General features: G+C 59.9%; 1 protein-coding gene across 1 annotated transcript; it reads left to right on the forward strand.

The window, feature by feature from the left end:
• The first annotated feature begins 160 nt into the window (after positions 1-160).
• On the forward strand, positions 161-13,885 carry USF1 (upstream transcription factor 1). The gene is made up of 11 exons (XM_059490210.1): positions 161-243; positions 2,626-2,694; positions 3,132-3,181; positions 4,022-4,140; positions 4,984-5,085; positions 6,441-6,630; positions 7,982-8,069; positions 8,271-8,329; positions 10,195-10,289; positions 10,393-10,521; positions 13,101-13,885. Exons 2-11 carry the CDS (start codon positions 2,687-2,689, stop codon positions 13,188-13,190), a joined length of 930 nt encoding a protein of 309 aa, XP_059346193.1. The 5' UTR covers positions 161-243; positions 2,626-2,686; the 3' UTR covers positions 13,191-13,885.
• Positions 13,886-14,549: the final 664 nt, after the last annotated feature.

Raw genomic sequence — 14,549 nt, forward strand, 5'->3', positions numbered from 1 at the left:
CGGCAGCGGCGCGCGCTAAGATGGCGCCCGGCCGTGAGGGCGGCCCTGCCCGGCGCCAAGATGGCGGCGCGGCGTTGCCGGCGCGGCGCCCCGGCCCAAGATGGCGGCGCGAAGCCGGGCCGGGGCCGCGTGAGGGGGGAACTTCCGCCCGCGCCCAAGATGGCGGCGCGGCGGCGCCGTGCGCATGTGCGGGGCCCATGGCGAGACAAGGGGCCGAAGGCGCGCAGGGCCCGAGGCCGAGAGGTACCGGGGGGGGCCCGGGCGGCCCCGGGGGGCGAACCCCGCCGGTAACGGCGGCACCGCGGCCCCGGCACCGCCCCCGAGGCGGGGGGGGGAGCGGCCGCGCCCGCCGGGCCCGCGGGGAGGGGCGGGGGGGGGGGGGCGGCGGGGGTGACCCCCCCCGAGGCGCGCGCGGCGGGGTGTCACTGTCACCCCCCGGTGCTGTCCCCTCCCCCCGCTCGGTCACCACCCCCCCCGTGTGTCGGTGTCACCGCCGTGCGTGTCGCCACCCCCCCCCCACCCCCCCACTTTGTCACCGTTTCGTGTGGCCCGTCCCCACCCCCCGCTGTGGCAGTGGCGCCGTCGTTGTGGACCCCCCCCCCACTTTGTCACCCTTTTTGTGTCGCCTCCCCCCCTCTGTCGTCCCCCCCTCGCCGTGTGTGTGTCCCCGTTATGTCGCTGTCACCCCTCCCTCCGTGTCACCCCCCCTCCGTGTCACCCCCCCTTTGTGTGTCCCCACTCTGTCACTGTCACCTCCCCCCGTGTCACCCCCTTTGTGTGTCCCCACTTTGTCACCCCCTTCCTACCCCCCCGTCTCTGTCACTGTCACCCCCCTCCGGTTTTGTCACCTCCCCCTTTGTGTCCCCCCCCCGGTCACTGTCACCCCCCTTCATGTCCCCCCCCCCCCCCCCGGTCCTTGTCCCTCTGGGTGTGTCACTGTCACCCCCTTCATCCCTGTCCCCCATCTGTCCCCATCCTCCTCCCTCAGTGACCCCCAAATTGTCACCTCCTGGTGTCCCCCCCATTTCCCCATCCCGGGTGGGGGGTGACAAGGGACAGCCCCTCCTCCCCCGGTGTGACACTGGGGTAGCCGTGGTGTCACTGCCACCGATCGAGGTGACACTGGGGACACCCAGGGGGAGGTTACGGCCGCCTTGGGGTGACCCCAAAGTGCCACCCTGGGTGAGCTGGTGGCTTTGGGGACAGGCTGCGTGGCTTTGGGGACACGTTGTCACCTGAGGGAGAAGGGGGCACTGAGGGGACACCTGGAGGTGTGGCTGTGGTCGCAGGTGGTGACCGCTGCTCAGTTGTGGTGGCCCACACTGGTGGCTGTGGTCACTGTCCCATCATGGTGGCCAGGTCCCCATTGGTGTCAGGTCCCACTGTGGTGGCCACTGTCCCATGGTGGTGGCCAGTGTCTGGTCATGGTGGCCAGTGTCCTGTCCCAGTGTCCTGTCCCAGTGTCCCATCCTGGTGTCCCATCCCAATGTCCCTTCCCAGTGTCCCATCCATGTCCCCATCCTGGTCCTGTCTCCATGTCCCAGTTCCTGTCCCCATCCCTGACCCCCTGCGACCCCATGTCCCTGCTGTGTCCCCATCCCCGTGTCCCTGTCCCCATCCCTGTGTCCCTGTCCCCACCCTGTGTCCCTGTCCCCATCCCTGCGTCCCTGTCCTGCCTCGGACCCCCCTGTCCCTGATCCCTCTGTGTCCCCTGTCCCTGTCCCCATGTCCCTGTCCGTGAACCTGTATCCTCATCCCTGTCCCCATCCCTGACCCCCCTTGTCCCCGTGTCCCTGTCCTCATGTCTCTGTCCCCATCCCTGTCCCCATGCCCATGTCCCTGTCCCCATCCTTGTATTCCTGTGCCCGTGTCCTGTCCACACCCCTGTCCCTGTCCTTGCCCTGTCCCCATGTCCCTGTCCCCGTCCCTGTGTCTGTGTGTCCCTGTGTCCCCACATCCCTGTCCCCATATCCCCATGTCCCTGTCCCCTTGTCTGTCTTTATCCCAGTGTCCCTGTGTCCTGGTGTCCCTGTACCCCCAGATCCCTGTGTCCCCTTGTCCCTGACCCCAGTGTCCCTCTGTCCTGATGTCCCTGTCCCCAGTGTCCCTATATCTCAGTGTCTCTGTATCCCTGTGTCCCCATACCCCAATGTCTGTGTGTCCTGCTGTCCCCGTGTCCCTGTCTCCGCTGTCCCTGTGTTCCCACATCCCTGCTGTCCCCATGTCCTCCTATCTCCCTGTCCCCGTGTCCCTGATCCCACTGTCCCTCTGTCCCTGCTGTCCCCATGTCCCCATGTCCCTGCGTCTCCCTGTCCCTGACCCTGCTGTCCCCATGTCCCTGTGTCCCCGAGTCCCCATATCCCCATGTCCCTGACTGCAGTGTAACTCTGTCCCCATGTCCCTGACCCTGCTGTCCCCATGTCCCCCTGTCCCTGACCGTGCTGTCCCCACGTCCTTATATCCCCATGTCCCTGACCCCTCTGTCCCCATGTCCCCGTGTCACTGACCCCACTGTCCCTGTGTCCCTGCTGTCCCCACGTCCCCGTGTTCCTGACCCCACTGTCCCTGCTGTCCCCACGTCCCCGTGTCCCCGTGTCCCTGTCCCTGACCCCTCTGTCCCCGCAGGGCTCTGAAGGCCGTGAGGCTGCTCCGCTCCCGCCCCGCTGATGCCCGAGGGAGCTGAGCCATGAAGGGGTGAGTGGGACCCCAAAATCTGCCATGAGACCCCAAAAACCTGCTCTGGGACCCCCAAACCTGCCATGAGACCCCAAAAACCTGCTCTGGGACCCCAAAACCTGCCATGAGACGCCAAAAACCTGCTCTGGGACCCCAAAAACCTGCCATGAGACGCCAAAAACCTGCTCTGGGACCCCAAAAACCTACTCTGGGACCCCCAAACCTGCTCTGGGACTCCAAAATGGCCCCAGGACCCCCCAAATCTGACCCAGGACCCCCAAAACTGGCTCAAGACCACCCCCAAACCTGATCTGTAACCCCAGAAAGTCCCAAGACCCCCAAAACTGCCCCATGGATGGGACACACGAGGGGTGGGGGATTTGGGGATGTCCCAGATTTGGGATTTTGGGGGGCTCAGGGACCCCCCCCTCACTGTTTTGTTCCCCCCACCCCAGGCAGCAAAAAGCAGCCGAGACCGAGGAGGGGACGGTGCAGATCCAGGAAGGTGAGGGGGGACCCCGAAATTGGGGTTTGGGGGGGGGTTTGGGGAGGTTTTGGGGTCTTTGGGGTGATCTGGGGAGGATTTGGGGTCTTTAGGGAGAATTGGGGAGGTTTTGGGGAGAAATTGGGAAGGTTTTGGGGAGGTTTTGTGTCCTTCCCAATCCCCCCTCACTTTGGGGTGCCCTTTCCCAGTTTGGGGTGTATCCTCCCCAATCCTGTGTCCCCCACTCCCCAATTTGGGGTTCTCCCTCCCCAATTTCGGGTGCCCCTTCCCCAGTTTGTGGTGTCCTCCCAGTCCCTTGTGTCCTCTCAATTTGGGGTGCCCCTCCCCAGTTTGGATTTCCCCTCCTCAGTTTAGGGTATCCCCTCCCCAATTTAGGGTATCCCCTCCCCAATTTAGGGTACCCCCTCCCCAATTTGGGTGCCCTCCCAGTTTAGGATACTCCCTCCCCAGTTTGGGGTGTCCCTCCCCAGTTTTGGGTGCTTCCCTACAGTTAGGATACCCCCTCCCCAGTTTGGGGGTTTCCCCCCCCCCCCCACTTTGGGGTTCCCTCCCCAGTTTAGGGTACCCCCTCCCCAATTTATGGTATGTCCCCCCAGTTTGGGGTGCCCCCTCCCTAACTTGGGGTGCCCCCCCCCAATGCCGTGTCCCCCTCCCCAGTTTGGGTGCCCCTCCAGTTTGAGGTACCCTCTCCCCAGCTTGGGGTACCCCTCCCCAATTTCACCCCCCCCCCCCCCCCCAACCCTCGTGTCCCCCCAGTTTTGGGTGCTCTCCTCCCAGTTTGAGGTTCCCCTCCCCAATTTGGGGGTTCCCCCCCCCCCCCCCACTGTGGTGTCCCCCCAGGCTCGGTGGCCACGGGCGAGGACCCCACGAGCGTGGCCATCGCCAGCATCCAATCGGCCGCCACCTTCCCCGACCCCGGCGTCAAGTATGTGTTCAGGACCGAGGGCGGCGGCACGCAGGTACACACTGGCACACCTGGAGTACACCTAGAGGACACATGGGCACACCTGGGCACACCTGGGGGCACCTGGGATACTCCTGAGTACACCTGGGATACACCTGGGTACACCTGGGATATACCTGGTGTATACCTGGGCACACCTGGGATACACCTGGGCACACCTGGGATATACCTGGTGTATACCTGGGCACACCTGGGATACACCTGGGCACACCTGGGATATACCTGGAGTATACCTGGGCACACCTGGGATACACCTGGGCACACCTGGGATATACCTGGAGTATACCTGGGCACACCTGGGATACACCTGGGCACACCTGGGATACACCTGGGCACACCTGGGATATACCTGGTGTATACCTGGGCACACCTGGGATACACCTGGGCACACCTGGGATATACCTGGAGTATACCTGGGCACACCTGGGATACACCTGGGCACACCTGGGATATACCTGGAGTATACCTGGGCACACCTGGGCACACCTGGGTTACCCCTGGGCACACCTGGGATACACCTGCGCACACCTGGGATATACCTGGAGTATACCTGGGGGCACCTGGGCACACCTGGGATACACCTGGGCACACCTGGGCACACCTGGGATACACCTGGGCACACCTGGGGGGCAGCTGGGGTGGTACCAGGTCATTGTGGGGGCTTTGGTTGCACACTAAGAGCAGGTGTGGCCCACCTGGAGGATGCTGTGAGGTGACACTTGGGGTCTCTGTGTCACACCTGTGTGATGTCCCACCTGTGCCAGGTGATCCAGGTGGTGACACTGGGTGGCTCTAGGGGTCTCTGTGTCACACCTGTGTATGTCCCACCTGTCCCCAGGTGATGTACCGGGTGATCCAGGTGGCTGACGGGCAGCTGGACGCGCAGACCGAGGGCACCAGCGCCATCAGCGGCTACCCGGCCACACAGTCCATGACACAGGTGCGTCACCTGTCCACGCCCACTGCCACACCCCCTGCCGTGCCCTGGGCCTCACCTGTGCCCCACCCAGGTGGTGACCCAGGTGTGCCATGGGGCAGGGTGACACCTGTGTCTTGTCCATCAGCTGTGTCCCACCTGTGTCACTCACCTGTCCCCCTGTCTCTCACCTGTGTCCCCCATCTGTTCCACCTGAGCCCCTCACCTGTCTCCCCACCTATCCCACCTGTCCCCCTGTCCCTCACCTGTCCCACCTGTGTCCCTCACCTGTGTCCCTTTGCCCCCTGTCCCTCACCTCTCCCTCACCTGTCCCACACCTGTCCCAGACCTGTCCCCCCGTCCCCCTCATACCTCCCCTGTCCCTCACCTGTCCCACCTGTATCCCTCACTTGTCCCCCCATCCCTCACCTGTCCCACCTGTGTCCCTCACCTGTGTCTCACCTGTGTGTCTCACCTGTCTCACCTGTCCTACCTATCCCATACCTGTCCCACCTGTGTCCTTCAACTGTGTCACCTGTCCCACATCTGTCTCTCACCTGTCCCACGTGTGTCACACCTGTATCTCTCACCTGTCCCCCCCATCCTTCCCCTGTCCCTCACCTGTCTCATACTTGTCCCCCACCTATGTCACTCTCCTGTCCCTCCCTTGTCCCTCACCTGTCCCACCTGTGTCCCACCTGTGTGCCTCACCTGTCCCACTTGTCTCACCTGTGTCCCACCTGTATCACACCCGTGTCCCACCTGTGTCCCTCACCTGTGTCCCCCTTATCTCACCTGTCCTACACCTGTCCCACCTGTTTCACTCACCTGTGTCTCTCCCCTGTCCCACCTGTCCCATCTCACCTGTCCCTCTCCTGTCCCCGCCATGTCCCTCACCTGTGTCACACCTGTATCCCTCCCCCATGTCCCTCACCTGTCCCCATCTCACCTGTCCAATCTCACCTGTCCCTCACCTGTGTCACACCTGTATCCCTCACCTGTCCAATCTCACCTGTCCCTCACCTGTGTCACACCTGTATCCCTCACCTGTCCAATCTCACCTGTCCCCCACCTGTGTCCCTCACCTGTGTCACACCTGTTTCCCTCACTTGTCCAATCTCACCTGTCCCTCACCTGTGTCACACCTGTATCCCTCACCTGTCCCTCACCTGTGTCCCTCACCTGTGTCACACCTGTTTCCCTCACCTGTCCAATCTCACCTGTCCCCCACCTGTGTCCCTCACCTGTGTCACCCCTGTATCCCTCACCTGTCCAATCTCGCCTGTCCCTCACCTGTGTCACACCTGTATCCCTCACCCGTCCAATCTCACCTGTCCCCAACCCGTGTCCCTCACCTGTGTCCCACCTGTCCCCGCCAGGCGGTGATCCAGGGCGCGTTCACGAGCGAGGAGCAGGTGGACTCGGAGGCGGCTCCCAGCGAGACGCACTACACCTACTTCCCCGCGGCAGGTGTGGCCGACGGCGCCGCCGCCACCGCCGCCACCGCCGCCACCGCCGTGGTGACCACGCAGAGCTCCGAGGCGCTGCTGGGGCAGCCCACGCCCACAGGTGGGAGCCTGGCTGGAAAGGGCTCACCTGGGCGGCTTGGGGGCACCTGAAATGAATTGGGGCTCATCTGGGTGGGTTTGGGGGCACCTGGATGGGTTTGGGGGCACCTGAAATGAATTGGGGCTCATCTGGGTGGGTTTGGGGGCACCTGGATGTGTTTGGGGGCACCTGGGTTGGGTTGAGACTCACCTGGGTTGGTTTGTGGGCACCCGGATGGGTTTGGGGGCACCTGGGTTGGGTTGAGACTCACCTGGGTGGGTTTGGGGGCACCCGGATGGGTTTGGGGGCACCTGGGTTGGGTTGAGACTCACCTGGGTTGGTTTGGGGGCACCTGGATGGGTTTGGGGGCACCTGAAATGAATTGGGGCTCATCTGGGTGGGTTTGGGGGCACCTGGATGGGCTTGGGGGCACCTGAAATGAATTGGGGCTCATCTGGGTGGGTTTGGGGGCACCTGGATGGGTTTGGGGGCACCTGGGTTGGGTTGAGACTCACCTGGGTGGGTTTGGGGGCACCCGGATGGGTTTGGGGGCACCTGGGTTGGGTTGAGACTCACCTGGGTGGGTTTGGGGGCACCCGGATGGGTTTGGGGGCACCTGGGTTGGGTTGAGACTCACCTGGGTGGGTTTGGGGGCACCCGGATGTGTTTGGGGGCACCTGGGTTGGGTTGAGACTCACCTGGGTGGGTTTGGGGGCACCTGGATGGGTTTGGGGGCACCTGGGTTGGGTTGAGACTCACCTGGGTGGGTTTGGGGGCACCTGGATGGGTTTGGGGGCACCTGGGTTGGACTGAGACTCATCTGGGTTGGTTTGGGGGTGCCTGGGTGGGTTTGGCATCACCTGGAATGCATCGGGAGTCACCTGGGGTGCTTTGGGGTGGCTGGATTGGGTTTGAAAGCACCTGGGTGGGTTTGGGGGCACCTGGTTTGGGTTTGGGGGAGTCTGGATTGGGTTTGGGGGCACCTGGACTGAAGTGGGGCTCACCTGGGTGGGTTTGGGGACATCTGGGTTGGGACTCACCTGTGATGGTTTGAGACATTTGGGGTTGGGTTTGGGGTCACTTGGATTTGGTTTGGGGGCACCTGGAATGGGTTGGGAGTCACCTGGGACGCTTTGGGGTCGCTGGATTGGGTTTGGGGACTAGTGGATTTGATTTAGGGGCACCTGGGCGGGTTTGGGGTCACCTGGGTGAGTCTGGGGTCTCCTGGATTGGGTTGGGATCACCTGGGTTGGGTTGGGACTCATCTGGGTGGATGCATTTGGGGTCTCACCTGAAGGGTTGGGCCTCACCTGTGGGTTTTTGGGTCTCACCTGTGGGGTTTTGGTCTCTCACCTGTGGCTCTGGGCTCCAGGGCAGTTTTTCGTGATGATGTCACCACAGGAGGTGATCCCGGGGGGGGCCCAGCGCTCCATCGCCCCCCGCGCACACCCCTACTCCCCGTGAGTACCTGGGCACACCTGGGGCGCTCCCAGATACACCTGGGACACACCCAAACACACCTGGGGCACACCCAGGTACACCTGGGCACACCTTGGTACACCTGGGGCACAGCTGGACACACCTGGGGCACACCTGGGTTATACCCAGACACAGCTGGGCATACCTGTGCCACACCTGTGCCCACCTGTGCCCCTCCCCAGGAAGTCGGAGGCTCCGCGAGCCACGCGGGACGAGAAGCGCCGGGCACAGCACAACGAAGGTGCCGGGACAGGGGACCCCGATCCCAAAGGGACACCCCAGTCCCCAGTGCCCCGTTCCCACTGGGAATTCCCCATCCCCAGTCCCATTCCCAATCCCCGTTCCCAATCCCCGTTCCCAATCCCCATTCCCAATCCCCAGTCCTATTCCCATTCCCAATCCCCGTTCCCAATCCCCGTTCCCAATCCCCGTTCCCAATCCCCAGTCCTATTCCCATTCCCAATCCCCATTCCCAATCCCCGTTCCCAATCCCCATTCCAAATCCCCGTTCCCAATCCCCAGTCCTGTTCCCATTCCCAATCCCCGTTCCCGTTGGGAATCTCCATTCCCGTTTCCCGTTCCCAATCCCATTCCACCTGGGAGTCCCCGTTCCCAATCCCAATCCTCAATTGGGAATTCCTGTTCCTAATCCCCCCCCATTCCCAATTCCCCCATTCCCAATTCTCCCAATCCCATTGGGAATCCTTGTTCCCAATCCCATTCCCATTGGAAATCCCATTCCTATTCCCTGTTCCCAATCCCGTTCCCACTGGGAATCCTGTTCCTATTCCCCATTCCCCGTCCCCAGTCCCAATCCCAATCCCATTGGGAATCCTCATTCCCAATTCCCCCATTCCCAATCCCAATCCCCCATTGGGAATTCCCATTCCTCCTTTCCCCATTCCCAATTCCCCCATTCCCAATTCCATTCCCCATTCCCGGTCCTGTTGGGAATCCCCATTCCCAATTCCCCCCATTCCCCATTCCCAATCCCATTCCCACTGGGAATCCCATCCCTGTTCCCAATCCCACTGGGAATCCCCATTCCCATTCCCAATTCCCCCAATCCCATTCCCACTGGGAATCCTGTCCCTGTTCCCAATCCCACTGGCAATCCCCATTCCCATTCCCGTTCCCAATCCCCATTCCCAATTCCCCCATTCCCAATTCCCCCATTCCCAATCCTCATTCCCAATCCCCATTCCTAATCCCCATTCCCAATTCCCCAATCCCATTCCCACTGGGAATCCCGTCCCCGTTCCCAATCCCACTGGGAATCCCTGTTCCCATTCCCAATTCCCCCATTCCCAATTCCCCCAATCCCATTCCCACTGGAAATCCCGTCCCTGTTCCCAATCCCACTGGGAATCCCTGTTCCCATTCGTTCCCAATGCCAATCCCACTGGCAATCCCCATTCCCATTCCCGTTCCCAATCCCCATTCCCAATCCCCATTCCCAATCCCGTTCCCAATCCCCATTCCCAATTTATCCAATCCCATTCCCACTGGGAATCCCGTCCCTGTTCCCAATCCCACTGGGAATCCCTGTTCCCATTCCCAATTCCCCCATTCCCAATTCCCCCAATCCCATTCCCACTGGGAATCCCGTCCCTGTTCCCAATCCCACTGGCAATCCCCGTTCCCATTCCCAATTCCCCCATTCCCAATTTATCCAATCCCATTCCCACTGGGAATCCCGTCCCTGTTCCCAATCCCACTGGGAATCCCCGTTCCCATTCGTTCCCAATGCCAATCCCACTGGCAATCCCCATTCCCATTCCCGTTCCCAATCCCCATTCCCAATCCCCATTCCCAATCCCGTTCCCATCCCCATTCCCAATTTATCCAATCCCATTCCCACTGGGAATCCCGTCCCTGTTCCCAATCCCACTGGCAATCCCCGTTCCCATTCCCAATTCCCCCATTCCCAATTTATCCAATCCCATTCCCACTGGGAATCCCGTCCCTGTTCCCAATCCCACTGGGAATCCCCGTTCCCATTCGTTCCCAATGCCAATCCCACTGGCAATCCCTGTTCCCATTCCCGTTCCCAGTCCCCGTCCCCAATTCCCCCAATCCCAATCCCACTGGGAATTCCCATTTCAGTGGAGCGCCGGCGCCGGGACAAGATCAACAACTGGATCGTGCAGCTGTCCAAGATCATCCCCGACTGCTCCATGGAGAACACCAAATCCGGACAGGTCCATGCTTTGGGGATCGTTTGGGATTATTGGGGGTTTTTTTGGGATGATTTGGGGTGTTTTGGGGTCATTGGGGCGCCAGCAGTGACCCCGAACCCCACAGAGCAAGGGCGGGATCCTGTCCAAGGCCTGCGACTACATCCAGGAGCTGCGGCAGAGCAACCTGCGGCTGAGCGAGGAGCTGCAGGGCCTGGACCAGCTGCAGATGGACAACGAGGTGCTGCGCCAGCAGGTCAGACTGGGAGGGACTGGGGGAAACTGGGAATGGGGCTGGGAGCACTGGGAATGGGATTGGGATCAATGGGACCAGGCCTGGGGTCATTGGGATGGGATTGGGATCAATGGGACCAGGGCTGGAGCAGCTGCAGATGGACAACGAGGTGCTGCACCAGCAGGTCAGACTGGGAGGGACTGGGAGGGACTGGGAATGGGGCTGGGAGCACTGGGAATGGGGTTGGGATCAATGGGACCAGGCCTGGGGTCATTGGGATGGGATTGGGATCAATGGGATCAGGGCTGGGGTCATTGGGATCAATGGGATCAGGGCTGGAGCAGCTGCAGATGGACAACGAGGTGCTGCGGCAGCAGGTCAGACTGGGAGGGACTGGGGGAAACTGGGAATGGGGCTGGGAGCACTGGGAATAGGGCTGGGGTGGGACTGGGGTCATTGGGATCAGTGGGATGGGGCTGGGATTGATGGGCCTGGAGCAGCTGCAGGTGGACAGCGAGGTGCTGCGGCAGCAGGTCGGACTGGGAGGGACTGGGGGGAACTGGGAATGGGGCTGGGATGGACTGGGATAGACTGGGAATGGGATTGGGGTCACTGGGATGGGATTGAGATCAGTGGGATCAATGGGTTGGGCCTGGAGCAGCTGCAGATGGACAACGAGGTGCTGCGGCAGCAGGTCAGACTGGGAGGGACTGGGGGAAACTGGGAATGGGGCTGGGAGCACTGGGAATGGGGTTGGGATCAATGGGACCAGGCCTGGGGTCATTGGGATGGGATTGGGATCAATGGGATCAGGGCTGGAGCAGCTGCAGGTGGACAACGAGGTGCTGCGCCAGCAGGTCAGACTGGGAGGGACTGGGATGGACTGGGAGGGACTGGGATAGACTGGGAATGGGATTGGGGTCACTGGGATGGGATTGGGATCAATGGGATCAGGCCTGGGGTCATTGGGATCAATGGGATCAGGGCTGGAGCAGCTGCAGGTGGACAGCGAGGTGCTGCACCAGCAGGTCAGACTGGGAGCACTGGGAGGGACTGGGAATGCACTGGGGGATATTTCGGCATTCAGAGGGATATTTTAGGGTCCTGGAGGGTATTTTGGGGTGCAGGGCGATATTTTGGGGTTTTTTTGGGGTGTCTGACCCCCCTAAATGCAGGTGGAGGAGCTGAAGAACAAGAACCTGCTGCTTTGGGTTACTGGGAGTTACTGGGAGCACTGGGAATGCGCTGGGGGATATTTTAGGGTTCAGGGTGATATTTTGGGGTGCAGGGTGATATTTTGGGGTCCCTGGGGGATGTTTTGGGGTCCCCAAACGCAGGTGGAGGGGCTGAAGAACAAGAACCTGCTGCTGTAGCGGGTTAGGGATGCTGGGGGTTACTGGGAGCACTGGGGGTTACTGGGAGTGCACTGGGGGATATTTCGGGATTCAGGGTGATATTTTGGGGTGCAGGGCGATATTTTGGGGTTTTTTTGGGGTGTCTGACCCCCCCTAAATGCAGGTGGAGGAGCTGATTCTTCAGCTTCTTCAAGAACCTGCTGCTTTGGGTTACTGGGAGCACTGGGAGTTACTGGGAGCGCCTGGAATGCGCTGGGGGATATTTTAGGGTTCAGGGTGATGTTTTTGGGTACAGGGCGATATTTTGGGGTTTTTTTTGGGTGTCTGACCCCCCTAAATGCAGGTGGAGGACCTGATTCTTCAGCTCTTCAAGAACCTGCTGCTTCGGGTTACTGGGAGCACTGGGAGTTACTGGGAGCACTGGGAATGCGCTGGGGGATATTTTAGGGTTCAGGGTGATATTTTGGGGTGCAGGGCGATATTTTGGGGTTTTTTTGGGGTGTCTGACCCCCCTAAATGCAGGTGGAGGAGCTGATTCTTCAGCTCTTCAAGAACCTGCTGCTTTGGGTTACTGGGAGCACTGGGAGTTACTGGGAGCACTGGGAATGCGCTGGGGGATATTTTAGGGTTCAGGGTGATGTTTTTGGGGTACAGGGCGATATTTTGGGGTTTTTTTGGGGTGTCTGACCCCCCTAAATGCAGGTGGAGGAGCTGATTCTTCAGCTCTTCAAGAACCTGCTGCTTTGGGTTACTGGGAGCACTGGGAGTTACTGGGAGCACTGGGAATGCGCTGGGGGATATTTTAGGGTTCAGGGTGATATTTTGGGGTGCAGGGTGATATTTTGGGGTCCATGGGGGATGTTTTGGGGTCCCCAAACGCAGGTGGAGGGGCTGAAGAACAAGAACCTGCTGCTGTAGCGGGTTTGGGATGCTGGGGGTTACTGGGAGCACTGGGGGTTACTGGGAGTGCACTGGGGGATATTTTGGGATTCAGGATGATATTTTGGGGTACAGGGCGATATTTTGGGGTTTTTTTGGGGTGTCTGACCCCCCCTAAATGCAGGTGGAGGAGCTGATTCTTCAGCTCTTCAAGAACCTGCTGCTTCGGGTTACTGGGAGCACTGGGAGTTACTGGGAGCACTGGGAATGCGCTGGGGGATATTTTAGGGTTCAGGGTGATGTTTTTGGGGTACAGGGCGATATTTTGGGGTTATTTTGGGGTGTCTGACCCCCCCCTAAACGCAGGTGGAGGAGCTGAAGAACAAGAACCTGCTTCTGAGGGCGCAGCTGCGCCAGCACGGGCTGGAGATCGTCATCAAAAACGACACCCACTGACCCCAAAAACCCCGAAACTCACCCCAAAAATCCACCCACCCCCACCCCCCCCCATTCCCGCACCCCCAAAAACCCCTCGGGACCCCCCCCCCAAAACCCCTCCCCCCACCCGCGCAGCCCCTCCCCCCGCGCTCGGTTCTGCCCCTCCCCCCCCAATCATGTCACCCCCTCCCCCAAATTCCCCAAAATTATCCCAAAAAACCCCAAAAAAAACCCCAAATTTCGCCCCCGCACCCCAAAATTTCGCCCCCCACGCTCTGGGCCCGGCGGGCCCCTCCCCCCCCCCTAATTTTGGGACCCCTCCCCCACCCCCACCCTAAAATTTGGGGCCCCTCCCCCCCCCCCCCAAAAAATGGGATTTGGGGTCGCCCCTCCCCCACCTCGGAGGGGTTTTGGGGTTTGGGGGGGGGAGGGGATTTTGGGGGGGGGGGGTTGGGACCCTCACGCCCCCTCCCCCACCCCCATTTTTGCCCCTCCCCCCTCCTCTGTTTGCCCCTCCCCCTCCGCGCGGGGTTTTGGGATTTTTTTTTTTTTTTTTAAATTCTGTCGGAATTGCAAAAAAAAAAAACAACAAAAAAAAAAAACCCAAAAAGGAAAAAAAAAAAATTCCAGGCTAAAAAACAAAACAAAACAAAACAAAAAAAAAAAAAAACAAAACAAAAAAAAAACAAAGAAAAAAAAAAAAGAAATAAAAACGGGATTTGTTTTTTTGTAGGGTCCTTTAAGGTTCTTCCCAGAGCCCATCCCCAACCTAAAGGGACCCCAAAACCCCAAAAGGGACCCCAAAATCCCCAAAGGGACCCCCAAACCCCTTTAAATCCCACAAGGGACCCCAAAACTGCACTAAAATCACCAAAGGGACCCCAAAATCGCCCTGAAAACCCCAAAGGGATTTCCCAAAAATCCCCTAAATCCCCTAAAACTCACAAAGAGACCCCAAAATCCCCAAAGGGACCCCAAAATCCGCCTGAAAACCCCAAAGGGATTTCCCAAAAATCTCCTAAATCCCCTAAAACTCACAAAGAGACCCCAAAATCCCCAAAGGGACCCCAAAATCCCCCTGGAAACCCCAAAGGGATTTCCCAAAAATCTCCTAAATCCCCTAAAACTCTTTACAAAGAGACCCCAAAATCCCCAAAGGGACCCCAAAATCCCCCTGGAAACCCCAAAGGGATTTCCCAAAAATCTCCTAAATCCCCTAAAACTCACAAAGAGACCCCAAAATCCCCAAAGGGACCCCAAAATCCCCCTGGAAACCCCAAAGGGATTTCCCAAAAATCCCCTAAAACTCACAAAGAGACCCCAAAATCCCCAAAGGGACCCCAAAATCCCCCTGAAAACCCCAAAGGGATTTCCCAA

Source organism: Ammospiza nelsoni, chromosome 28 (assembly GCF_027579445.1).
Source record: "Ammospiza nelsoni isolate bAmmNel1 chromosome 28, bAmmNel1.pri, whole genome shotgun sequence".
Lineage (NCBI taxonomy): Eukaryota > Metazoa > Chordata > Aves > Passeriformes > Passerellidae > Ammospiza > Ammospiza nelsoni.